Genomic DNA, 26,763 nt, shown 5'->3' on the forward strand with positions numbered 1-26,763 from the left:
TGGGGGGTTTCCAGGATAACCAAACACAAAGTCAGGGACTGGTCCCGAGCTTCATTACTTATGAGGTGTGGAAGGAAGTTCTCAGCCTCCAGTGGGGTGTCGGTGGGGCGGGTGAAGAATGATTAAATGGGAGAATAGCGGGAGAGCACCTGGGCAATGATTTCTGGCAGTTCTCTGGGAACTTTTTCTCCCGAGCGCCCAGGACCTTATAGATCCCAGGGTGATGCTTCGATAGATGGCAAATGAAAATTTAGGGTTATTGGGAGTTTTCTGCAATTTTCTCTTTTCCTGCTTCTTAGAGGTCTGGGAGTGAGCAGTGTAAGGAAAATGAGAGAAGAATAAAAACAATAGCAAACTGCTTACACTTTCTGCATGGGCTTCTGTGTTTGTCAAACCAATCTTGGAGAGAAGTGAAACTTCCAGAATCCAGCCTACCTTTAATTTGCTGAAACTTCTTTTATTCCCCCACTGGCTACTCCGTGGTCTGTGTTCCAAGTCAAGAGTGAGTCACAGTTATTTCTCCAAGGTCCCTCTCTGGGTCTCAGTTTTTAGAATCTCTCCTGACATCTGGTCTACAGGTTGGTGCCAACGTGAAGACCTTTGTCACTCAAGTGACGGAGCTAGCGGCACTCTCACTCAGGGCTGAGGGAGGTGCTTAGGGCAGGGATGGTGGACGGTGGGTCTCCCAGATGAAGAGGACCAAGCAGCCTCTAGCCTCCACCCTCATGGTGGTTAAGCACACCTACAGAAGGTTTACTTCATTGCCTCAAGCCTGGCTGAGGTGTGCCAGGGTGGCTATCTCAGAGCATTCTACACGTGGAGCGTCACCCCTGTTCACGTGAATTTAACCTCTTCCCAGCTCCTCTTTTTTCTCTTCCCCCAGCACAGAGGGGGAGGCTGGATCCATAACTGATCTGTCAGCCTTGCCATCAGATAGCTCAAGTCCGATTACCTACCAGCCTGGGCTGGATTTATTTTCTTTCTTTTTTTTTTAATATATATATATATATATATATATATATATATGTGTATATATATATATATATATGTGTGTGTATATATATATATATATACACACATATATATATATACACACACACATATATATATATATATATTTGACATCTTTATTGGATATAATTGCTTTACAATGGTGTGTTGGTTTCTGCTGTATAACAAAGTGAATCAGCTATACATATACATAGATCCCCGTATCTCTTCCCTCTTGCGTCTCCCTCCCTCCCACCCTCCCTATCCCACCCTTCTAGGTGGTCACAAAGCACCGAGCTGATCTCCCCGTGCTATGTGGCTGCTTCTGGGCTGGATTTGAATGGAGCTGGGCAGCTAATGACCTCTGTGGGTTGGCCTCGGCTCACATGGGAATTCCCTGTGGAGAAGCATTCATTCTGATACGTGCCTACTACAAACTGTGCCTAAGCAGCTCCAGGCCCATGAGAGGTGGCTCTTTTCCTCTCTGCATGCACGTTACTGCTGCTTTCTGGCGTCTGAGCCACCCTGGGCCAAGCCTGGCTTATCACTATATCAGCTTTGAAGAGATGGGTTGTAGAAGGAGTGTGCGCGAGGGTGCTTGAGTGTTCATGCATGTACCGTATCTCCCTCTACCCACGCTTAATTACTGCCCCAGCAGGGCTCCGTCTACGCATCCCCCGCCCTCCATCTCAGCCCCTATTGTGTGGTCTCCAAAAGAAAGTTTATGCATGGAGAATGCTAAACGAAGAGTGTGGATCCTTGCCGTATCCTGATTTCCAAGGACTAGAGAGGAGATGGGGTTTAGTGACCTGGAAAAGCCTTCTAGCCATGGATTCTAATGAGTCCCTGGCGTTGTTAGTAACCATTAGTGTTTTCGTACTTGGCTCTTTTATTCTTTCATTCAACACATTTTCATTGAGACCTTACTAAGTGCCAGCTTTGGTAGTTACTGAGGATCCAGTGACAAGTGAAACGATAAGAGCCCTCGCCCCGTGGAGCTCACGTTCTAATGGTTCTTAGCCTCTTCTTGTAGAGGGTGTCTTCGGGTGGAGGTGAAGCCTCCCAGAGGGGCACAGACCTCTAGATGCTGGGATGCTTGGAAGCAGGGGAGGGAAGGCAGGTGGCGCCTGCAAACTCCCTGGTCGGCAGCTCCCACGGCCAGAGCATCTAAGGAAAGACCCTTGAGGAGGCTGCCTGGGATGAGCATGGCCCACCGGCAAGTTCTTGATTCCTATGCCTGGTCCCTTTGTGGTGCCCCCAAAGTCCAGGTGAGACAGCCCAGAGCTTGGCAGGCCACTGAGAGTATGTCCATTTGCTCACTGTTCCTTGGATGAATGAGTTCACTTCCAGCTGTGGCCCAGCCAGCTGGAGGGAGCCAGCGATTGCAGCCTGTGGGTGGACAGGCCTCACGGCCACATCCGAACTACTTCTCCAGCTCTAAGCGCCACGTAGCTCCTGTGGTCAAGGCCGAGGAATTGTCACTCTTCGGTCCTGTTGCACCCGTTGAAAGAAAGCCATGAGTTTCAAGGGCTGTTTATTCTAAAATTGATGTGGAAAGGCAATGGAACTAGAGGAGCTAAAACAATTTTCAAAAAGAAAAAGAAAGTGGGAGGAATCACTCTATGTGATTTTTTTTAAACCAAGAGATCTTTAGTGTTTTATTCCCTTCATGACCCTTTATGAATTTTCAATCCATGCTTCCGTTTGATCATCTGAACAAATGTGGTGACTCCACATCTTTTTCAATGTTTATTTTATTTCTTTTTGTTTTTTAATGACTTAGTTTTAAATTTAAGAAGAAGGTACAGAAATTTTCCATATACCCCCTGCTGCCACACATGTGCAGCCTCCCTCACCATCAATATCCGCCCCCAGAGTGAGTACATTTGTTACAACTGATCAACCTAAATTGACACATCATTATAACCCAAAGTTCACAGTTTATATTAGGATTCACTCTGGGTGTTGTACACTCTGTGGGAACAGACACATGTGTAGTGATATCCACCATTATAGTATCATACAGAGTATTTTCACTGTCCTATTGACCTAGAGATCAACGGAACAGAAAAGAGAACCCAGAAGTAGGCCTACACAAGCATGGCAAACAGATTTTTGACAAAGGTGCAAAAGAAATTCAGCGGAGGAAGGATAGTCCTTTCAACAAATGGTGCTGTAGCAATTGGGCTTCCACAGACAAAAACAAAAATGACTCCCCGAGACCTTCCCTAAATCCCACACCTTATACACAAACCAACTCAAAGTGGATCTTGGACTTAAATGTAAAATCTAAAGCTATTAAAACTTTTAGAAGAAAACATAGGAGAAAATCTTCAGAACTTACAGCTAGGTGAACCTTGAGCTTGGGTGTCTGAGAACGTCAAACACGTGATGCAAAAATTTTAAAAATTGATAAATTGGACTTAATCAAAATTAAAAACTTGCTCTTGAAAAGATCTTGTTAAGAGAATTAAAAAACTACAGACTGGGAGAAAATACTTACAAACCACCTATCTGACATAGGACGTGTGTAGAAGATACAGAGAATGCTAAAAAACTTAACAGTTGAAAAACAATTTAATTTAAACATGGCAAAATAAATGAATAGGCATCTCACCAAAGCACATGTGCAGAGGGCAAATAAATACACAAAAAGTTGTTCAACATCATCAGCTATAAGAAAGTGCAAATTAACCAACAAGGGCCTACTATATAGCACAGGGAACTATACCCAATATGATGTAATAACCTATAAGGGAAAAGAATCTGAGAAAGAATATATATATATATATATATATGTACACACATATATACATATATAAAAAACTGAATTGTGCTGTACACCTGAAACTTACATGATATTGTAAATCACTATACTTCAACAAAAAAATTTTTTAAGTGCAAATTAAGACCATGATAAGATATCACTACATACCTATTAGAAGAGCTAAAATAAAAATAATGACAATACCAAATGTTAATGAGGCTGCAGACGAACTGGATCTTTCATACATTGTTGGTAAGAATGTAATATGATACAGCCACTCTGAAAAATACTTTGGAAGTTTCTTAAAAAACTAAACAACAAAACATATGCTTACCATATACTCTAGCAATTGCACTCCTGAGCACTTATTCCAGAGAAATGAAAACTTATGTCCACACAAAAACCTGTACACAGATAGTCACAGCAGCTTTATCTGTAATGGCCAAGGGTGGAAACAACCCAAATGTCCTTCAGTGGGTGAAACAAACTGAGGTGCGTCCATACCATGGAATACTACTCGGTAATGAAAAGGAACACACCATTGACACATGCAGCAACAACTGGGTGGATTTCAAGGGCATTATGCAAAGTGAAAAAGTTCGACCTCCAAAGGTTGTATACTGCATGATTCCATTTATATAACATTGCAGAAATGACAAAATTATAGAGATGGAGAAAGGATTAGTGGTTGCCAGGGGTGAAAGACGGGGTGGAGGAGAGGAAGTGTGATTATAAAAGGGTAGCACTTGGGAGATCTTTGTAGTGATGGGCTAGTTCTATATTTTGATGGTGGTGGTGGTTGCATGAATCTGCACATGGATAGAATTGCATAGAACGACACACCACCCACCCACCCACCCACAGACAAATAAGTACATGCAAAAACTGGTGGAATGTGCATAAGGTCCCTGGATTATACCAATATCAATTTCCTGATTCTGATATTATACTATTATGATGTTATCCGTATCACTGGGGGACACTGGGTGAAGGGTACATGGGGCCTCTTTGTTTGCAACTACCTGTTGCAAAATCATTTGTATAATCATTTCAAAATAAAGAGTTTTTAAAAAATTAGCCCCGTCTCTGGGTGAACCCAGCCCTGAACCAAGTCTGCTGCTGCCAGTGCCACCTCTCCCCTACTTCTCCACTTTGTCACCACGCCCCCTTCTTCCATCTCTGGTCTACCTTTTTCACCAGCCTCTTGTTTCCATTCTTACACAAGAAAATGTGGAGCTTGACGGTGTGGGCAACTGCTTGCAAAAAGACAGCTTTAAGCTTTTTTCGGGAAGGAGTGTGCAAGTGGGTAGATGGAATGTAAAAGATTCATCTCTTGCTCTGGAAAGGACCCGAAGTACCCAGATAACTTGTGTTCTCCAAGGTCAGGATCAAGACAGCTCACAGTATATTTCTGAGCCTCGCTGGTCATGGGACATGCATCTCAGGAAAGGTTGAGGTTAACTAACATCCCATCCTCCTCCTGGTATGATTCAGGCCAGGTTCTTAAGGGACATTTTTGCAAACAGGCACCACTGTCTCCCTGTGAGGCCCAGAATAAGTCATCTTGACTTTCACACTGGGTCCCTGAGTCGCATGCTGAGGGGGATGTGGCTCTGGCATAAATGTGGTCCCTTCAAAAGCAAGAACCTTCCAGCACTTCTACCAGGCTGAAGCGTATCTCCATGTCTTGGTAAAAGACGGCCAATGGCAGCCTAAATGAATACCAGAGGGAGGGTGGCCGGTGATGGACATGGTTTGGGCAGAGCCCAAGAATTAAAGGGGACTTGGGATCATTGAGAGACCTTCCGAGTCTCAGGACGGGGGTGGTGATTTCTTTTTCTGTCATTCTCCAATGTTCCTCAGTCTCAGAGACCCCAAGAGATGCCATTAATACAGATTCCTCCTCTGGCCCCTTTGACACATTTGCTTTTGAAGGACCTGGAAGAGAAAGCTCTTTGTATGTGGTCAGAATAAACTCATTGTACACCCAAACAATTAACTCCTCAATGGACTTGCCAGCCCCTTGAAAGGCCCGGCCCTGCTTCCTTGGACCTCTTGGGCTCTATTCAGTCCCATAAGCACACCAATGTTTTGGGGGTTTTGTTTTGTTTTGTTTGTTATTCTGAAAAGTCTTTCCCTGAGAATAGTCAGAGCCGGTCAACATTGTCCTCAGCCCCGCATTTATCTCCACTCGCCAGCGAATGTCAATCAGGAATCAAAAAGCCAAACAGAGGAGGCTTTGAACGGTGTCATCAGGGGTCGAAGTGACTTCCAGCTGTCTGTGCGTGGGCCAGGCCTTCTCGCAGGGCAAAGAATTGTGCTGTCACACAAACCCACTGTCTGGATAGGCTCGAAGAGCCCGTGCGGGGGCTGCGGCTTTCTGGGGCTGCACCTGCAAGGAGAGGCGTGGTTGGGGGCTGGGGGATCTCGTGCGGCCAGATGCCCCGCTCTGGGCCTGGGTGGTTTCCAGCGCCGCTTGCTCACTGCCTCTGGAGCCTTGAGCAAATCACTTTCTTGCGCTGAAACTCAATCTCTTTTTATCTGCCTGGTGACTTCCTCTGCCCTGGCCGGTGGTGAGAATAGATGAAGAAAGCCACCTGCCAGAAACTCTGAGTGTTGCAAAATGTGGTAACAATTATTATAGTTGATCTTGACATCATCCTTGAGAAATTCTCTCAGATTTGCCTTTTTTTTTTTTAATGTTTCCTAATTTACTTTTTTCTCCCTGTAAAAGAAATGGTCATCTTTGAATCGGGTTTTTTCAGTATTCTATGTTCTTCTCGGTCTGAAAGAGTATTATGGTATCAAAGAGAAAGAAAGTCTTACTATTTGAGGTCTAAAAGAATCACCAAGATTAAATATACACACACATGAAATCATCATATGCACTCATGTAAATTGAGATTCAGATATAGTTTTCTTTAAGATATACAGGAGAGTCTCCCCCCAAATTAAAGATTGCTCAGATAATCTAGCTACTGCCACCTGACGATTTACCTGTGATGACTTTGGTACTCCATCCCCGCTTTGTTTTAAAAACTTTATTAAGGTATAATCACATACCATAAAATTTACCCATTGTAAATGTACAAGTTAATGAATTTGGTACCGTTATAGAGACGTGCGGTCATTACCAGAGAACGTTTCCATCACCCCCAAAGAAACTTTGTACCCATTTATAGTTATACCCCACTCCCTCCTCCAGGCAACCATGTATCTGCTTTCTGTCTCTATAGATTTATCTTTACTAGGCATTTCATATGAATGGAATCAAACAATATGTAGTATTTGCACATGGCTTCTTTCATTTAGTAAAATGTTTTTGAAGTTCAGCTATATTATTACGCATATCAGTAATTCATTCCTTTTAATTGCTAAGTAATATTCCATTGTATGGGTATATCACAATTTGGTTATCTCTTCACCAGTAGACGAACATTTGGATTATTTCCAGTTCAAGGGTATTACGAATCATGCTGCTATCAGTATTTGTATACATGTCTTTGGGTGGATATGTCTTTATTTTTCTTAGATAGAGTCCCAGGAGTGGAATTTCTGGATTGAATGGTAAGTTTGTGTTTAACTTTTTAAAGAATTTGCCAGACTCTTTTCCATCATGGCTACCAGTTTTACATTCCCATCAGCAAGGAATGAGGGTTTGAGTTTCTCCACATCCTTGTCTCTTGATAGTGTCTATTTAAAAAATTTTAGCCATTCTAGTAGGTATGTGGTGGTATCTCACTGTGGTTTTAATTTGTGGTTTCCTAACAACTAATGACATTGAGCATCTTTTCATGTATTTATTAGCTGTCCGTGCGTCTTTGAAATGTCTATTAAAATATTTTACCCATTTTAAAATCAGGCTGTTTGTCTTCTTATTGAGCTGTAAGGTTTACTTTACTTTTTATTTTTAAAACTTTATAGAATTTTAATTCTACAAATCCAGTTTTAAAAGCAAGCAGTTGGATAAGATGATTTAACACTCGATGATTTAATACCTTCTTTAAGAGGCCTTTAGAGTCTTTTACAGCTACCCAGTGTCCTGAGGCTAGGAGTGCAGCCATCCTTCACTTTTAGAAGAGGATATCACTGCCCAGAGAAGAAAAGTGAGGGGTTCAGGTTACCCAACTTAGTTGGTTGCAAAGCCGGTATCTGCACTGTGACCCCACTGGAGACCGGGAGGCCAGGGGCACATGCGGAAGCTTTTCTCTCTCCCCCGGGCCCAGTGTAGGTACTGGTGTCGCCCCAGGGCTTGCCAGGAAGCAGGCCTGATGTGGACCTTGGACCCAGGCCTTGGACCTGTGTTTGGTAGAAGGGTGCGCTTGTTTGCTGGGTTGGATGCCAGGTGCCCAGGTGCCCGGAGATGATGGTCAGAGGGTCCTATTGGCTTTGGCTTGGCTGCCCATCCTTGGGGCATGCTGGATTTCACAGGTGGCTCTCCTGGCAGCAGGGCACTTTGTCTCTTCTCACTTCATAAAGATTTCCAGCTAGGGCCTCCATGGTGGCAGTGCAGCTGTATGTCTTCACCCTCGGTGACCCTACCCTGCAGGAAGATTCACTCCCTGCACGTGGCTTCACGCTATGTGGGCTTCTGGGCCTGCATCTGGGCAATTGTGGAGGTCCTCGACTTCCCCGGGGAGACTGGAAACCCTCCTTCCTCTCCTTGAGCAGCAGATTTCTTTACTGATTGCTGGACCAGATGGGCAGTCCCAGACTCTCATGTGGACGATGGGAGAAGTAAACAGAGTATATTCTGTCGTCCTGCTCCAGAGGGAGATACAGCTCTTGGAGTACGGGAGGATCTCAATTGAATATTAAAATATCTCATAAGCCATTTTTCACTTGGCTTGTCATCGCCGTCCCTCTGAGAATGTTTGATTTCTCACTTTCCCTTTGTTCCCTTTAAGACTCCTGACATGAAGCCGCCCTGTGTGGAGGGGCTGAGCACACTGTGCAGGTCTATTTAGACTGTGAACTCTGCATCCGGCAGCAGCAACCAAATGTGCATTGCAGCTGCCAAAAAACTTCATTCAGTGGTTCACTGAATTCAATGGAAAGAGGTGTTAATAGAGTCAGGGAAGTGATGCCATTTTTAAAAATGACACTGTGTGGCTCTGCTCTGTGTTTCTTCTCCCTCAATGACTTCCAGATCAAAAGTACACAGTTTGGCATCAAAAGATGGCTGTCCTGGATCCCAGTTTGAGGCAAATAAGATATTCAGCCTCATTACTCCTCTCCTCCTGCCACGTCTCACGTCTGCGGGTGATTGTCGGATAGGTCAGGATCACCCTGGCCGCTGCGGGAGTTGGGTCTTACGTTGGCACATGAGAATTATAGCAGGGTCAGGTGTCACACAACTGCCAGGTTGCTGGCCTCAGCCTCAAGCGAGGGTTAGGGTCTCCATAGCTATTGAATCTTAAGATCCCAGAGGTGGGGTGTTGGCGTAAGAAAGGGATCAGGACTCTGTTCTTTCTCTCTCCCATGATAAGATGCAGGGAACTCTGCCGAGAGTTCTGGGAGCTCCAAATGGTGAAGGCTGTCATTATCGATGATCTGACTGGCGTTGCAGGCTATATGAGAACTTGCATTCTCCATAGTTAATGCTTGGAGAATAGAGCGTTCAGTCCTAAAAGATCTCTGGGGGTCTTGGGAAGAAGGGATTGTGTAACCATGGTGTCCGAGACCACGGTGCTCTTCTTCCCTCCCCCTCCCAAGGGAGAAAACAGAAAAATCTCGGAAGTATGTGTTCTCAACACAGGTAAAGATGCCTGCTCCCAGCTTTCACCAAGGAGGTGGAAATTGGTTCTTAGGGCACAAAAGAGCACTTGCTCTTTTTCCATATAAAGCACAGATATACATACAGTACACAAACAGGTATGCAATGTATCTTTGTTATTAACATTTCACTAGGAAATTAATTAGGAGAAAAAGTCTAAAAATACTCTTTAGATGGGCAATAAAAAAAAAAAGTTGAGAAACACTGTTCAAAATTAAGCTTTTGGAATCTTGATGAACATAATTCAGAGTCCTGAAAGGTAAATAAAGTCTGAACTTACTCTGATCCGTAGAGGTTTTTGGTCTACAGAGAGAGCTGCCAACACTACTAGGACCATAAGTATTAGAACTTTGTTACTGAGAACTCCCTGCTCCTATCATCTGTGTTAGAAATTTCAAAGCAAACCCAGGGTGCAATTACTCATGTTTTCTCCCATTTTGTTTGCCCCCACCTCTCTTTGGGAATTGGGGTGCATGCTGTTTCAAGAGTTCAAAGTGTTCTAAGGATTCCCCATTCTTTGTAGTTCAGCATGCTGGAGAGAGAAATGTCCTTCTTACCTTCACTTTGCTTTTAGATGAGGATGGAGAAATAGCTGGGACTTCGGGAGGAAATGGCACCATGTTGTCTTGTTTTCCTTAAGCTCTTCAGTGAAGGCCACTAAAAAGGTACCGGCTAGTACCTTTCGCAAGAGGGCAGGAAGGAGCTGGGGACATCAGAATTTGATGCCACAAGTGTGCCAACATCTCCTAACACTTCTGGCCAAAACTCAGGGCTGCTGGTGAAGATAGCCCTCCCAGCTCTCCTGAGGAAAGAGCAAGGGCTGACGGAGTCACGCTGGTACAGAGTTATGAGAAGGGGCCCTCCAGAGCCATGACAACTTGGGTCCCTTCCCTGGAATGGCAAGCACACACCTGGATTGTCTTACTGTTGGTGTCTGTCTGTGATTCTCTTTTCCTTCTTGTTCTTTTCTTCTTTCTTTTCCTTGTCTTTGGTCTGTTCACTGGGACTTGGCCGGGCCATGTGCAAACCCCAACCATTCAATAGTGCTGGAGAGTAGATAGTATTTACCTCAATAATGGTAGTCTCTTTTCGATTCTTTTTAACCCTCAATTCAGATGATGGGTCTAAGCCGACACCCACGATGGAGACCCAGCCGGTGTTCGATGGAGACGGTAAGCTCTTGTATTACTTCAGATTCGAATTCTCCCACCCGTTTTCAGATTTGGGGAGGTCTTTCCTTCGGTTGTTTGTTTAAGCTTTACTATTATTGTTTTTTTCTTTTTTAATTTGAATTTTTCCCAGTTTAAGCCAGGTTGTTTTAACCTTTAAAAAAATGCAAACCCTCCCAGGAACTAGTACACCCTCCACTTCTGGAAAGGCCCTCTCTTCTTGCCAGGCTTCCTGCCTGGCTCTAACGTCCAATAATAACACAGCCTGGATGGACCCCGCGGGCTGCCAAGACCAAGGAGCCGGGGCTGAGAAAGACAGGCCGGCAGCATCCCTTTTCTAAATGAATCAGCACTTAACAAGTTCCTGTAGTGCTCTGTGCCCAGCATTGTGGGAGGCCTCTGGGGGACAAAGGAGAAGTAGATGAGATGGAAGCCCTTGCTCTCAAGAGATCGGCAACTATAGGAGAACTTTCTGTATGGAACTCTATGGTCTCAGTTGTTTGTTTGTTTTCTGTAATAGACACGTATGGAAGAAAGAGATCACAGTGGTATGGGAAAAGATTCTGTGAAGAGAGGGAACGTGAGCTGGATTTTGGAAATGTGGGAGAGGAATCAGGGTGTTCCAGGCAGGGGCACTGGCGTGGGCAAAGGAGAGAATATGGTGGAGATGGGATACAGTGAGGAAAGTAGCAGGAAAGAGACTGATGTATGGAGCTGGTCTGGCTGAGTCGTAGGGACCTTGAGAGTTGAGTCGAGACATTTGGGAGAGGAGAAATTCTAGGTCAAGAGAAATAGTGGTGGTTGGTGGCAAAATAGAGGTTGGATATCTCTGGAGGTATGAGGAACGGACAGGAGGAGCTTGGGTGCAGAAGACTGGCTTTGATTTGAGTTTGAGCTGCTCAGGGCCTACATTCTTCCGTGTACTTTGCTAAGTACTCCAGGCTCCCATGAGGAGGGGCAGGAAACTCGGCAGAGTGCGGTTTCTAGAAAGTCTGACAATGAGATGTGGAGCTCAGTGCAATATATGGCAACCTTTCAGCAGCTTTCAGCCGAGTATATCCAGGCTTGGATCCTAAGACTGGACAGTGAGACAGAGGAATAAAAAGAAATGATGCCACTGGTTGGTTCTGCGACTAAGGATGTCTCTAGCCCAGGCTCAGCTTTAGATAGAAACGTGAAATATCCTTTGCAACTGGTCATGGAGTGGAACATATGTGTGTGTTCATGCCTAGAAGTTAAAATGTTTCTGTGATCCACAAATGTCCTAGATCATTGGTAAGTCTGGGACCCTGGAGGATTGACTGGGGAGGGGGGAGTGGAATGGAGACCATGTCAGCTTGGAAGACCTTCCCAACACACTCATGGAAGATCTCGTCACTCTACAGTGTGTTCAGGGTCATCCTCAGACTTCCATGGCACCTGTCCACTGGGTGACCCCACCCCTGGAGAGCCTGGAGGCACGCTGGAACTCTCTGGATGGAGGAATTCAGCCTCTGTTCGATGAGAAACTATTATAAAGGGGATTGAAGCACACATTAGACCCATTACTTTCTTCCCCATGTGAAGCAGAATCTCAGCAAGTTAAAACCTGCTGCGGCTCAGCTGTTTCCTCTAAAATGGTCTCTGTGGTTTCTTTGGCATTCGTTTGTTGATTTACCCCCTTTAAATCTTCTTCCAGGGAAGCAGCTGAGAAAGGCTTGGCTTGGCGCGTGTTCCTCACCTCCTGGGATAATATTTTTATTCCTGGATGGAGTGGCTCAGTGCCTCTGGACTCTGACCACTCGGCTTCCCAGCACAGGAGGCCCTGGTTGGCTCCTATGAGCTGATGGGGAGATGATCTTCCATAGAAAGGAAGCAAGAGGGTGTTGGGACAAAGTGGATATGGGATGAGGGAGATGGCTCAAGCCTTGATGCCTCAGGCTTTTAGAAAAGCTGTTAAAAAGTCTGGGGGTTACACTCCAAGTTACATACTCTCTTTGCCCAGACATTATTTTCTCTCTCCTTCTTTTTTCAGAAATCACAGCTCCCACTCTCTGGATTAAGCACTTGGTAATCAAGGACTCCAAACTGAACAATACCAATGTAAGAAATTCAGGTAAATAATCTGCCTTGGATTATGTATTGATATGTACTTGATCTGTCCACGGGTGCTGTATGGTTGCTTCATGACTATCACTGTGTGGGCTTGGGCAAGTCATTTAACAAGTTTGGCCTTCAGTTTTTTCCACAGCTGTAAAATGCGGAGATGAGATGGGATTATTCCCTTCCAACTTTGTCTTCAATTAATAGTTTAGGGATCGTCTTTCATGAGTAGCTGATCCTTTTAGCTAAAAAAAAGTTTGATGGTATGTTTTAATATTTTAATTGACTTTCTATATGCCATGCAGAAGAATTTGAAAGAAGAATGGCTGGGCATAGAGAAGTTGGACTTCAAACCTTAAGAGCCTTGGATCTATGTGTTTTTAAGGCTCTAAATAGCTGCCTCCAATCTTATCTTTCCTGGTTTGATCTTTTGAGGGTCTTGTGAGTGTTCAGGTTTTGGTACTGGCTGAACCCTTGTAGAAAGGTGGTAATTTCTGAAGAGTGGTCAGATTAGAGTTCATTTACCATCAATGAAGACCAAAGTTGATAAAGTTCATTTACCATCAAAAAAGACCAGATGTCCATCGACAGGAAAATGTATTAACAGATCCAATCTGTATCTCTGTCCGGGGTGGGGATCATCCTTCTTTCAGCCTCAGACTTCGTTGTGAGAAACGCTACTTGGCATATTTACGCCTGGTTGTTGAATTTAGCCATATCATCATTTCCTGATAGATAGCAAGGACCGTAAACTAAAGATACATCCCTTTCGCCTGGCAGGCAGGGTTTTGCATGACCATTAATGAACGAGTGTGCTGTCCTTGCCCCCCTTTTGGTTTATCTATATAGTATGCCAGCCTTGTCCTAAAGGTCATGGGGACTGGAGTGCACGGAATGGTTTAGACCATGAGGTGAAGTCACATAGCCCTGGGTGATTTTTTCTGCTGAGTACCTCGGCATGTGTCTGGTTCCCTGCTTGATAGAAGCTGGAGGAGGTGTGGGATGCTGGGGTGGGAAGGAGCCCATGTGACGTCCCGTGGGCCAGAGTCTTTGACAGAACAGTGCCATGGTTAAAACACAGGCTTTGGAATCAGCAAACGGGTTCTCGTTCTGGCTCCAACACTTGGTAAGTGACCCAGTCAAGTTAAATGCCTGCCCCACCCCTGCCCCGGCCACGCCCACAGAGCCTCAGTTCTCAGCCAGGATCATAATCTCTCCCTTAAAGGACGGTGAGTAAAGATTAACTGAGTTAGTCTGTATGGTACTTAACCAATGTCTGGCTAAGTGATAAATAGTATGTGCATGATAAATTGTAGGTACAATTGTATTTATTATTATCATCATCATTGGTAGGGAAAATGGGACTATTAACGAGACTTCTTCTAGTGAGAATTCTTCAATCGAAAAAGCATTTGTGATTGTCACCTTAAGCAAAAACATCTATTAGGAAGCTTCTTAGATCCTTCCTCCACTCCCCCTTCACTGTTAGGCAAATATGATAAGTCAAAGAGAAGTGGTTTTGGTGCCTGTGGTATCTGGAAGTGGTATCTGCAAAAGGTCCCCGCATTCCCTGAGCCCCCAGCAGGTCTGCAGAGCCCCAGTAAGAGGCTCAATTCTCATACGGTGACCAAGAGGTAGGTAAGAGGGAGAGCTCTCTCTGAAATTACACAGCACCTTTTGCCTGAAGCATTCGTTTGACATTTAGCAACTGCTTCCATGATTTTTTTCCGCCTACCAGTGGTTAATTTCTCTACCCAAGTTATACCCTGTGAAGGCAAGGGCTTTACTGCCTGTCTGTTGTATCTATTAGCGAATCTAGCTCAACGCGTTTGCTTTGGAGAAGGATGAGGAGAAAAGATCATCATCAGTAAAGTCAGAATCATCAGTGTCCTCATAGCTAGTCCATATCAGTTATGTGTTATCTCATTTGAGTGTCACCATAACCCTATAAGTATTGTTATTATGCCCATTTTACAGATGAAGAGTCAAAGGATGAGAGAGAGGAAGTAACTTGTCCTGGGTCACAGCTAGTAAGTGGTGGGGCTGGAGAAAATGATTTATCTTTGGGAATAGAGCGCCTATCTTCTTGGGCTGCATTCTCTGTGTATAGTAAAGCGGCAGTGTCAAGTTTGGTGATGTTTCTTCCGCTCAAGTCCTTCCCCTTCCCACTCATTCTTCCCCTGTGTAGTTTCCAATTGCATGAGCATGGGATCATATTGAAAAATGGTTTCCAGGCAGGTACAATCCCCTTCCTTTTGTGAGAGGCACCCAGCCACCTTTAGTTTTTCCTGGTTTGCCCCAGTTATGTCTGTAAGTTTAGCATATAGGACAGGATAGTTGGAGGAGAGCTAAAGGTTCCCTGGGAGTAACTGAGACCAGCAATCATTATCAGAGGTTGATACCATAGGCATTTTCTAATAAACTAGGGACACTCTCCATCATGATCAGGTGGTAAAAGTGACTGAGTGCCTGTCAACCTTTTTGATGTAATTAGGTGTGAGGGACACTGTGTCACATAGGCATGTAACAGGTTGGCAAATGGCCGCTTGCCTGATTTTGCAAACAAAGTTGTCTTGGAACACAGCCATGTCCATTTCTTTACATACTGTCTATGGCTGTTTCCGTGCTGCGACCATCGAGTTGAAGAGTTGTGACAGAGACCGTCTGGCCTGCAAAGCCTAAAATATGATCTGATCCTTTACAGAAAAAAAGTTTGCTGGCCCCGTTATATAAGATTGAAGTAGAAGCATTTGGATGGGAGCGTGTGTAGGGGGGTGTGTCTTTCTCAGGTTTTGGGGCCCCTTTCCTAGAAGTAGGGACTGTGCCTCCTGAGATGTTTCCTGACATGCCTGGGGAAGCCTGCATCAGCGCAAAACTCTTTAGGCAGCTCACGTTGCACTCTCTGCTCTCACGTGAGCTTTAACATCCTGTCCTGTGTGTGCTCTCACAAGTGGGTTGCCCAGGAAGCATCCTGAGGCTTGGCCTTCACAGGTGGGGGGTAGGGAATCTTTCGTACGTAGATGAGATCAACCACGTAATGGTCGAAGCCTGGGCTTTGGTATCAGGCAAACCTGTAGACCTGGCTTCTGATGCTTGCTCCCCACTGAGAGGCTGGGTTACCTTGAGAAAGTTAATTAACTACCCCGAGCTTTGATTTCCTTACTTATTAGTTAAAATCATTAATGCCTTGCAGGATTTTTCTGAGAATTTAATGTATCTAAAATGCCTGGCACATAGTAGGTGTACGTGAATTATTGAAAACAAACTCAATGGAATATCCTGATGTATTGTGCTAGCCACTTTTCACATGATCTCACTTGGTCTGATGAGAAGTCAGTAGACTTGTATGTTAACTTGGGTCCGGGCGGCTGGTTCTGGTATGGACTAGAGCCTCTGAGTCAGGCCCCTGGGACACTTTCCCATTAGAGTTTAATGAAAGATTCTGGGTCCAGGAGAGCTTCTGCCCTTGCCTCTGGGGAGGTTGGAGTGGGACTCTGAGAGCCAGCTGAGTGAGAGCTCTTCTTCTCAGCTTTCTCTCTCTCAGAGGCAAAAAGGCATCCCAGTTTCTTTTACACCCCAAACATCCTTCTTTCACACTCAGACCCTGTGACGCCAGGTTTGTCTTCTGGCCTGGGGACTGTTGATGTTGGAAAGGTTCCACTGGGCAGCTGAAGTGTTGCAATAACATGACACACATGCCTGCAGACTTATCCTGTCTCCTTCCCTCCTCCTGGAGGTTTTGGCCCTCGTTTTTAAGGCTTTGTCATGTGTTCATCATGGTCAGTGTCTCCTTCTGAGTATGTGGCAGGGTCAGCGGCAGCAGGTTTGCCTGTTGGACTTCTGTTTGATCCTCGCCTCCATTGTACCAGGACTTCTTCTTGCAACCTGGCAGACAGCACACCTGGCGGCGAACATCCTAGAATTTGAGAGACAGCATCTTCTCCTATGCAAGCTGGCCAGAGACTCTGTTCTGCTTTTATAAGAAAACAGGAACTCTTGCTGAGTTTTTGGTATCAGGGGCTAGTGACGAAGGCATTTCTCAATATAACTAGAATTTCAAAACATTGTAATCATCTATAATACATCTTAGAGAAGAGAGTAAAGAGATTAAGGAAATGACAATAATTAGGCTTCATTTCATCCTTCATCCGTATCTTACTGCTTTGGATTTTACTACATGCCGGCACCTTCCCACAGCTGTGATTGATAGAAGTCTTGTTTTTTCTCTCTTTCTGTATGACAAAACTCTGTGCTTTCTCCTCTGGGAAAAGGCCATCTCCCAGGAAATGTGGTCGCGTGAGCCTTCACTCTTTTCTTATCGCAAACCATGCCCTCAAGGCATGTACGAAGGCCCCTTGCCTCTGTCTCCGCCTGGTTCCCTCCTGTGGCCACCCTGAGGTCACTGGACTTCCCTTCTTCCCCCCCATTTCTTTCTTTCCTTTCTCTCCATCTTTTCTAGTTCACTTCCTTCACGATCTGATCTGGGACTCCAAGAAGCCCTAGAACCTGGCCCTGTGGGTTAAATCCAAAAGGACCACGGCTTTCCTTCCTTACCTCCTTGCCCAGCAGACCCTCCTTCTGTAGATCTGTGAATGCAGCGGCTGGTGGTAACTCTGCTCCCTGCAAACAAGCCATCAGCGGGGACACAAGGTGGAAATGCATTTCTTATAAGTTCTGCCATGACAGTGACCCCTGTCCCCCTGGTAAGTGAGAGTGTTTGCCTCTCTCACCATCTACATCACAAGGAAGCTGTTTACAGGCTCCTGTCCTGACCTGCCAGGCTCGGATCGGTGCTCTTCTAGGCCTGCTTTCTGGGCCCATTGGTCACATTTTGTATGCTCCTCCCTCACCTGGAAGCTCCTGCTGGATTAGCTGCTGCTAGGACTGGGATTTGGGGTCACAGAGGCAACAGCACCTCCTGGCTGGATCCCCCACCCCCCAAACCAGTGCTCTTGGCCTGCCCAGAAACCGCGGGGTGATGTAATAACCTTAGGCCTGGAAAAATAAACAGTTCTCAGGGAAACCAGCGGTAGCTGTTGTAAGCAAATACCTCACAGCCACCTGGAGCCTCACACACAACGTGGCTGGAAGGAAGAACGAGTCATCCACGAACGTTAGCCGCCGCGGATGGGGCTGGGCTCGTGTGCATTTAAAATACCTGTATAAAAACAGATCCTTGGTGTTTATGTCTATCACTGGCCTTCTGGACGTCTGCCCATCTATCTTATGCAGGTGTCTTGGTCCACCAGGACCAGTAGAATAGAGTCGGGGACAGGCGTGGGTGGCCATCCCTATGGCTTTCTCCCTGGCAACAAAGGCCTTTCTCAAGTTCTCCCTTTGCCAGGAGGAGCTGAAACACGTCTGGAGGCCTCAGAGAGCCTGGCTCCACAGTCCATCTTAACCTGGTTTTAAAATTAGTTTTCCCTGTGGCCTTGCTCCTGCACCCCATGTTGTCTGCTTGGAACACAGAGGTGCAGTGGTGGCTGGAGGGGTCTGGAACTTGCTCCACCAGCAAAGATTTTATTGAGTATGTATGCTTTGTGGCGTTAAGGGCAAACCCACCACATCCCAATGTTCTCCTTTGGCCTCTGCTGCTAAAAAGACCTAACTGAAGGCCCTGCCGAGGTATTGTAATCGGCTTCTGCCACTTTGCTAGAAGGCAACTACTATCGCTGCTTTGGTCCGAGGGTCCTCATTCTGTGTTTATTTGTAAAATGGCTTTGGAAGTAAACAGGGTATATATCTTACTAACACACTCACATGTGCAACATTATTGTTTGGGGGATGAAGTGTGAAGTTATGATACTTTATTTGACACATTAAAATATATCTCTTCCATCTCCCCGCCTTGGCCCGTGACCCCTCCTTCCTTCTCGCCTGAATTTTTATTTGCTAGCTCTTGTCCTTAAAGGACAGAGCTTATCAGGTCAAGGTCAACAAAGTTACTGAGAAAAACTAGAAAGACGCCAGCTTGCCACTTCTCAGTACTTGTCCCTGAGAAACCACTCTGAAGCGTTTCGTATTCATTTTGGTGGAAGGGTCATATGAGCTCACTTAATGGCATGAGTCAGTAGAGGTGGAGCCTTTTCTAAAATTTGAGTGGATGTGAGTCAGTGATGCTTTGGGGGAAAAGTTTGAAAAAAAATGCCTATATACTATATTGGGACAATCCATCCTAGAAGAAATATCTTGTTTTCCTCCACTTCTCTGTTTCTGTCTGTGTGGGAAGGACGAGGTCACTGCTTCAGACAACAGTGAACAGTGCATGGCCATTTTAGGTGCCCCAGGGAGAAATTATTTAGACAGGCTGGTTGGTTTGTAATTGTCCCTTACACCCCCTCACCCACTACACTTCATCCCAACACTGTGCCCTATTTACAGAGCCCCCTGCAAACGTTCCTGTGAGTGGGTGCTTCGGGGACGTGGGGCAGGCGTTGTTAGTTTTGTTCTGGGGGGAGCCTCTGAGCCACAGACGGCTGGACACAGTATGACCGTGGAGAGGGGTGCCAGGCATGGGGGCGAATCTGAAGGCCCCCAGCAGCCTTGCGCCTCACTCAGCCACTTGCTGGTGCTTGGGCTCCCCTGGGGTGGGGGAGGCTGAGCTGGATCCCCCTCTGAGCCGTGGGGAAGCTCTGGGCTATGGGAACCGTAGCCTCTAGTACCACCGCTTCATTTTATTTTTTACATCTTATTTTTACATTTTATTTTTTACATCTTTATTGGAGTGTAATTGCTTTACAATGGTGTGTTAGTTTCTGCTTCATAACAAAGTGAATCAGCTATACGTATACATATATCCCCATATCCCCTCCCTCTTGCGTCTCCCTCCTACCCTCCCTATCCCACCCCTCTAATTGGCCACAAAGCACCGAGCTGATCTCCCTGTGCTATGCGGCTGCTTCCCACTAGCTATCTATTTTATATGTCCACGCCACTCTCTCGCTTCGTCCCAGCTTACCCTTCCCCCTCCCCGTGTCCTCAAGTCCATTCTCTATGTCTGCGTCTTTATTCCTGTCCTGCCCCTAGGTTCGTCAGAACCATTTTTTCTTTTTTTTTAGATTCCATATATATGTGTTAGCATACGGTATTTGTTTTTCTCTTTCTGACTTACTTCACTCTCTATGACTGACTCTAGGTCCATCCACCTCACTACAAATAACTCAATTTCGTTTCCTTTTATGGCTGAGTAATATTCCATTGTATATATGTGCCCCATCTTCTTTATCCATTCATCTGTCGATGGACACTTAGGTTGCTTCCATGTCCTGGCTATTGTAAATAGTGCTGCAATGAACATTGTGGTACATGACTCTTTTTGAATTATGGTTTTCTCAGGGTATATGCCCAGTAGTGGGATTGCTGGGTCATATGGTAGTTCTATTTTTAGTTTTTTTAAGGAACCTCCATACTGTTCTCCATAGTGGCTGTATCAATTTACATTGCCACCAACAGTGCAAGAGGGTTCCCTTTTCTCCACACCCTCTCCAGCATTTATTGTTTGTAGATTTTTTGATGCTGGCCATTCTGACCGGTGTGAGGTGATAGCTCATTGTAGTTTTGATTTGCATTTCTCTAATGATTAGTGATGTTGAGCATCCTTTCGTGTGTTTGTTGGCAATCTGTATATCTTCTTTGGAGAAATGTCTATTTAGATCTTCTGCCCATTTTTGGATTGTGTTGTCTGTTTTTTTAATATTGAGCTGCATGAGCTGCTTGTATATTTTGGAGATTAATCCTTTGTCAGTTGCTTTATTTGCAAATATTTTCTCCCATTCTGAGGGTTGTCTTTTCGTCTAGTTTATGCTTTCCTTTGCTGTGCAGAAGCTTTTAAGTTTCATTAGGTCCCATTTGTTTATTTTTGTTTTTATTTCCATTTCTCTACAAGGTGGGTCAAAAAGGATCTTGCTGTGATTTATGTCATAGAGTGTTCTTCCTATGTTTTCCTCTAAGAGTTTTATGGTGTCTGACCTTACATTTAGGTCTTTAATCCATTTTGAGTTTATTTTTGTGTATGGTGTTAGGAATTGTTCTAATTTCATTCTTTTACATGTAGCTGTCCAGTTTTCCCAGCACTACTTATTGAAGGGGCTGTCTTTTCTCCATCGTATATTCTTGCGTCCTTTGTCAAAGGTGAGGTGACCATATGTGCCACCACTTCATTTTAAATGAGGAAAAGGAGCCGGGACTAGCAAGGACCTTGCCCAGGGCCACAGGCCCATCAATAGCTCTCGTGTGCCAAGGCCTCTACTTGGTGCTAAGGGGGCCAAGGAAAGAAACAGAAGGAGCATCTAAGGAAGGAGCTGACCATCAGGCAGTGGTGTGTCAAAGACAGGGGCGGAGGCGCTGTCCACCCCAGAGGGGAGGGATATTCTCTCACAGACATTGTTTTGAGTTGCTGACATAGTGATCTTTGAAAGTAGACTGGTTCTTAGTTATGTTATTATTTTTTTAGGTAAACTAAAGACAGTGTGCCCCTCATTGCCTGTACCTAGAGCAGGTCATCCCTGCAGTCCACCTGAGAGACTGGTCATTCACGGGGATGGGTCAGGAAGGCCGGGTTTGCTGTACATTGACTGAGGACACTGCTACCCTAGACCAGCTAATAACCTACCACTTATCAACTACCTGTGGCCCTGGGTTCAATGCTTTACATATACTATTGTGTTTCATCCTCACAATGGCCCTGTGAGGCCTGTGCTGTGGTTACCCTACCTTTACAGGGACTTGAGAGCTAAAGTAAACAGAGCTAACAAGTGGTGGAGGCTGATCCATCTGGCCCCAAGCCCGCGCTCTTGATCACCGAGCTCTTCTGCCTCTATTCTGATCGTTGTTGACTTCCGTGAGCAGTGACAGAAACTCCCACGTGCCAGGCCTGGGCTGGAGTGTGCAGGGACAGGAGTGCTAGGCGCTTACTCTTGTTCTCAGCCTTGGCGAGGAAGCCCAGGTATCCCCATCTCACCCTGACTCCTGTTCCTAGAAGCTCTTCCCTCTGACGGCTGGAGTTCCCCCTGGTGTTTGGGAACAGCCATCTGACTGAGCTTTCACACCATCCTCATTTCTCCCATGACCAGAGCTGAACAGCATCTCTTCACTTGGCCAGTGAGTTCATCAGAAGGGGTGCCCTTCTCCAGACATGTGGTCCAAGGTCCCTTTGTAGGTTAAGATTGGGTGATGATGTTATCTTTTTCACATCATTTGCCTGCCTACTCTATGGGGAAAAGGGCCTTCAGATTAAATTAAATGGAGAAACCCATTCCAGTGGAAGAGGTGACATTTTAAATTTGTGCATATTCTGTTTCTGTTCTCACTCCCTCCGCCCCTACTTGATGCACACCTGAGCACAATTTCAAGGACTGACTTTGTTCTGTTTATCAGGGAGTCTGCCTCTTCCCTGCCCTGACAGGACCTCTGTTTTCTTGACCGTTGTCTGTTCCAAAGGGAGCCCTGAGGAATGGTTCTTTGAGGTCCCCTCCTCTTCAGGGTTTTCTCAGAGTCCCTGGAGGACTCTGAGACTTGGGGATTGGTGATGGCCAAGGGGCAGCTTGGTGCCAGACATGACGGGAGGGCAGAAAAGCAGTGTTCCAGGGGATGGGTGCTGAACCCCGTGTGGCCAAATGAACAGAAAGGGCTGTTCAGTGATGTCCTGTGAATCACTCCCCAAGATCATGCACTCTGCAGCATCTCCTCCTTGGAGACCACGTGTCCAGTCCCTGGGCCAAGCCCTCAAAAAGAGGGGAGTCAGTGCCTTCAGGCTGGGTCCCCCTGGTCCCTCCTTTTGCTCCTGCAGTCTCCTCTTCGGCCAGATTCTCTGCAACTGTCCCGACAGCGCACGCCGCTCACGCCGAGCCAGAGGCTCCCGAGGCAGGAGCCGTGTGATTTCTTACGCCTCTGGAATTTCATGTTGTGATTCAGGAAAAGTTGTTTTTAACAGAAGCCTTGTTATTTTGGGTTATCCTTCAGCATTTCATTCATTTTTGATAAGAGGCTAAGTGGGTGTGAGGTATTTGAAGGGGCTTCAGGGTAACTGTAGCCGACACAACGCTAGTGTTTCCCTTAATATTCTTGGCCCAGTGGGATGATTCCTTTTGCAACGAAACACAGATAAGCCCCTCTTGTTTTTCAGGCGGGTAACTGTGTATCGATTTTTCCCTTAAGAAAATCTAGTGCCGGATGGTCTGAGGATTGAATGTGGCATTTCCCAGGATGAGTCAAAGGGACACATTTTCTTTTTCTGGCCTCTGTGGTCTCATCCCCCATGACTTGGCCTTGACTCAGAGGTGGGTGGTCCCACCCTGAAGTGTCAGAGGCTAGAACAGAATCCTGTGGCTCGAGATGGAACAGCAGAGATTCAGCAATAGAGGGGTTCTTGGGCTAAATACTCTGTGGATCCTTTATACCCAAGACCCTGTGGTTCTCCTATGAGTGAGGCGCCGCAGGTCAGGGATGGGTGTGGGGAAGGATCAGGAAGTATGCGATAGCTTGCAGTCTTGTTAAGTCCTGGTGCTAAGGGTGAGGGGTCCAGGAGGGGAACAGATACTCAGACTCAGCAGAGAGAGGCTTTGCTCTAGGTGGGACCCCCAGGGAAAGCTTTGGGGATGGAGGAGGCCCGGAATGAGGGTAAGTTAAGATCTTGTGGTTAGTTCTTTCTTCTTGCTACGTCTGACAAAACTTTTCTGACCTCTCCAGAGCCTGCCATGGTACCAGCGTACACCCAGTACCAGCCTGTGTGAGAGCCTGGGGCCAGGAAGGCCCCTGACCCCCTCTGCATCCTCTCTGTTGGCCTTATCTCCTCTGTTACTCAGGATCCCACGTTAGATCTGAGACGCCAGGAGTACCATCCTCTCTCAGGACATTGCCCTCAGCCCTGTCAGCATCCCACTTCCCTTGTCTGTAGTATAGGCAATGCTTAGTCAGGGCAGCCCGAGAAGCTGCCCTTAATTAGCAACTGAGCCGCCACTCAGAGAAGAGCCTCTGGTTCTTTCTCTGGGAAGATGGCATCATTCATCAAGGCATCTTCCCAATTCATGTCTCTATGACCTATGACTCTTCTCAGCTTCTCTGTGTATGGTTTTCTGTAAGATTGGGCTTTTTTCTTCGTCTCATTTTTCATAGGGACCTAGTGATGGTTAATTTTAGGGGCCAACTTGGCTGGGCCACAGTAGCCAGTTTGGTCAAACACTAGTGTAGACGTTGCTGCAAAGGTATTATTTTAGATGTGATTAACATTTATAATCAATTGACTTGAAGTAAAGCAGATGACCCTCTGTGATGTGGGTGGGCCACATCCAATCAGCTGAAGGCCTTAAGAGCAAAACCTGAGATTTCTTGAAGAAGGAATTCTGCCTCCAGACTGTAACATAGAAATCCTGCCTGAGTTTCTAGCCTGCTGGCTTGACCTGTTGATTTTGGACTTGAGACTGCCCCATCACTCTTACCTGAATTTCCAGCTTGCCAGCCTGGAGCCAATTCCTTAAAATAAATCTCTCGCTCTCTCTCTCTTTTTTTTTTTTTTGCTCTACGCGGGCCTCTCACTGTTGTGGCCTCTCCCGTTGCGGAGCACAGGCTCCGGACGCTCAGGCTCAGCAGCCACGGCTCACGGGCCCAGCCACTCCGCGGCTGGATCTTCCCGGACAGGGGCACGAACCCGTGTCCCCTGCATCGGCAGGCGGACTCTCAACCACTGCGCCACCAGGGAAGCCCTCTCTCTCTCTCCATATACATCCATACCCATATATATATATTTTAAATCTATCTACCATCTATCTATCTATCTATCATCTATCTATCTATCTATCATCTATCTATTTTTTTCTGTTGGTTCAGTTTCTCTGGAGAACCCTGACTGCTAGTGATCCTCTCTGACTACTGCCTTTTCTCTCCTCCCGTCTCCCCTGGCCTCCATCACCATAAGGTTCCGCTGCTCTTTCTCCCAAGAGTTCAAGATATGACTGGCTCACCAGGACCTGCTCACTCAGGTGTTGGGTTACCCAGCATCCCAGCTTTTTTGTCTGCTCCTTCCTGCAGCAGCTCCTCCTCTGGAAGGCCGCAGCCAGAAAGAAAGACCAGTCCAAGGACCTGAAACTCAAATCTTTTAATGTTTATGTTTGTTGGACATTTTTTTTTCTTAAGTGAAGAAGAAAAAAGAAACAGATGATAAAGTAGAAAAAGTTCCAGAAACAAAGGATAAACTGTGGGCTAAAATCAAAATTGGGGATTAGCTGAGGGTTGAGGTTGTCCACGCTCTCCTTTGCTCCTAATTACCACAGGTCACTGAGGGCACAGAGGCAGGGGCTGGCCGTAGCAGACGGGGCTGTCCTCCACGCTCCTCCTGTCTTGGCTGGACACCTGAGAACCCGGGCCCTGGGCCTGCACACAGGGTTTGTGTTGTCTGGCTCAGCCCGGTCTCCCTCTCCCCGGTCCCCCTCCCTGCCCACTCCCACCCGGACTTAGCCCTGCTTTGCTCGGCTGCCGTGTGATTGTTGGGATAGAGGGCTGTGTGCTTTCCGGTGGCAAGGGCTGGACCACGTTCTCATTCCTTCCACAGGCTACTTTTCTGTTGTGTTTCTTCTCTCGGGCAGTCAGAGATTGGTGAGTGAGATTTAAACCATCCACTGCCAGGTGGGGAGTGAACCGGCTCTCACTGGTTCTGGGAACAGGATTAGAGGGGCTGGGTGTGCATGGGTGTGTAAGAATGTGTGGCTAGGTATTCCCGTGTCGCCCTGGGCAGCCCTGATATTTCCCTGTCCCCCCGCTGTGTATGTCTTCCAAGTATTTACAGATGGTCCCGGGCCATTCTCATAGTTATCAGGCCAGACCTTCTAATCTTGTCATCTTCCCCTGAACTTCCCTGAGCAGAGGCTGAATGTTTTAGAACAGTGAGTATCCACTTCTGAGGAGCTTCCTCTCTGAACCAGTGGTCATGAAGAGGCCCTTGAAATAGATCCCCTGGCTTGCATTCTGGAAGGTGCCTTCTTGGTATCTGGAAAATCTGATAGTTGTGAATTTTAAGATTCATTTGGGAGGTGACTGAGAAGGGCAGAGGGTGACAGTGGCCCTAAGGATGGGGCTGGCTTCTGGGTCCTCAGATACAGAATAAGCTTATGCCCCCTGGTATGTACCGATTAGTATTCGCATGAGGTCTGGAGAAGCACTGAAGGAATAATTGGTCGATTGATTGATTGATTGGCTGAAGGGTCTGAGAGGGCTGCAGAAATACTTACGGGGTAAATTGATAAAGAGTTGAGCAAGTCTAAGTGTCTCGGTTATCTATTGCTGCGTAACAGACCACCCAGAAATATAGTGGCTCACAACAAGAATAATTTATTCTTTCTAATGTGTCTGTGGATTGGCTGGGTGGTTCCTTGACTGATTCTACCTGCACTGACTCCTGGACTTGTCCAGCTGGAGGGTCAGCTGGGCTGGGGTGTCCAAGATGACTTCACGCACACGCCCGGAAGTTGGTGCTGGCAGTGGGCTGAGCCGCTCTGGTTTTCTTCCATGTGGCCTTTCATCCTCCTGGAGGCTGGACTGACTTTCTTATGTGGTGGTCTCAGGGTGGATTCCAAGAAAGGGAAAGTGGAAGCTATAAGGCCTCTTCAGGCCGAGGTCTGGAAACCACACAGTGTCACCCCCATCCTTTCCATTGGTCAAAGCAAATCAGAGTCAGCAGGGAGGGGTTTACCCTGAATACAGGGAGGTGCAATTCACTGGTACCATTTTGTAACGATCTACCACACCAAGTAAAAGAAAAACATAGGTTAGATTAAAAATCAGGTTAGCACATGGCAGTGAGAGCTGATATTAAAGAGAGGTAAAGACCATGGCCTGGGAGCAGACTGCCTGGGCTGGAATCCAGGCTCTGCCACTTCCTAGTTGTTGACCTTGAGGAAATCACACAGCCGGTCTGCTCAGTGAGGATAATAATAACACTTTTCTTAGAGGCCTGTGATGAGTTTGAAGTGAGCTAGTGGAAGTGCCCA

The 26,763-nt window shown here is 46.2% G+C and overlaps 1 protein-coding gene across 4 annotated transcripts in view; it reads left to right on the plus strand.

The window, feature by feature from the left end:
• The window catches only part of SMOC1 (SPARC related modular calcium binding 1), a 156,945-nt gene that overhangs the window by 107,262 nt on the left and 22,920 nt on the right, over positions 1–26,763 (plus strand). For 2 of the 4 annotated variants that reach the window (XM_033422261.2, XM_033422270.2), the window contains exons 6-7: positions 10,616–10,705; positions 12,717–12,797. In XM_033422261.2, the coding sequence (XP_033278152.1) occupies positions 10,616–10,705; positions 12,717–12,797 (171 nt within the window). The remainder of the gene's footprint in view (positions 1–10,615; positions 10,706–12,716; positions 12,798–26,763) is intronic. The other 2 variants (XM_012535016.3, XM_004262173.4) reach the window with 1 other exon arrangement.

The sequence above is a fragment of the Orcinus orca genome, chromosome 2 (assembly GCF_937001465.1).
Source record: "Orcinus orca chromosome 2, mOrcOrc1.1, whole genome shotgun sequence".
NCBI classification, from domain to species: Eukaryota; Metazoa; Chordata; class Mammalia; order Artiodactyla; family Delphinidae; genus Orcinus; species Orcinus orca.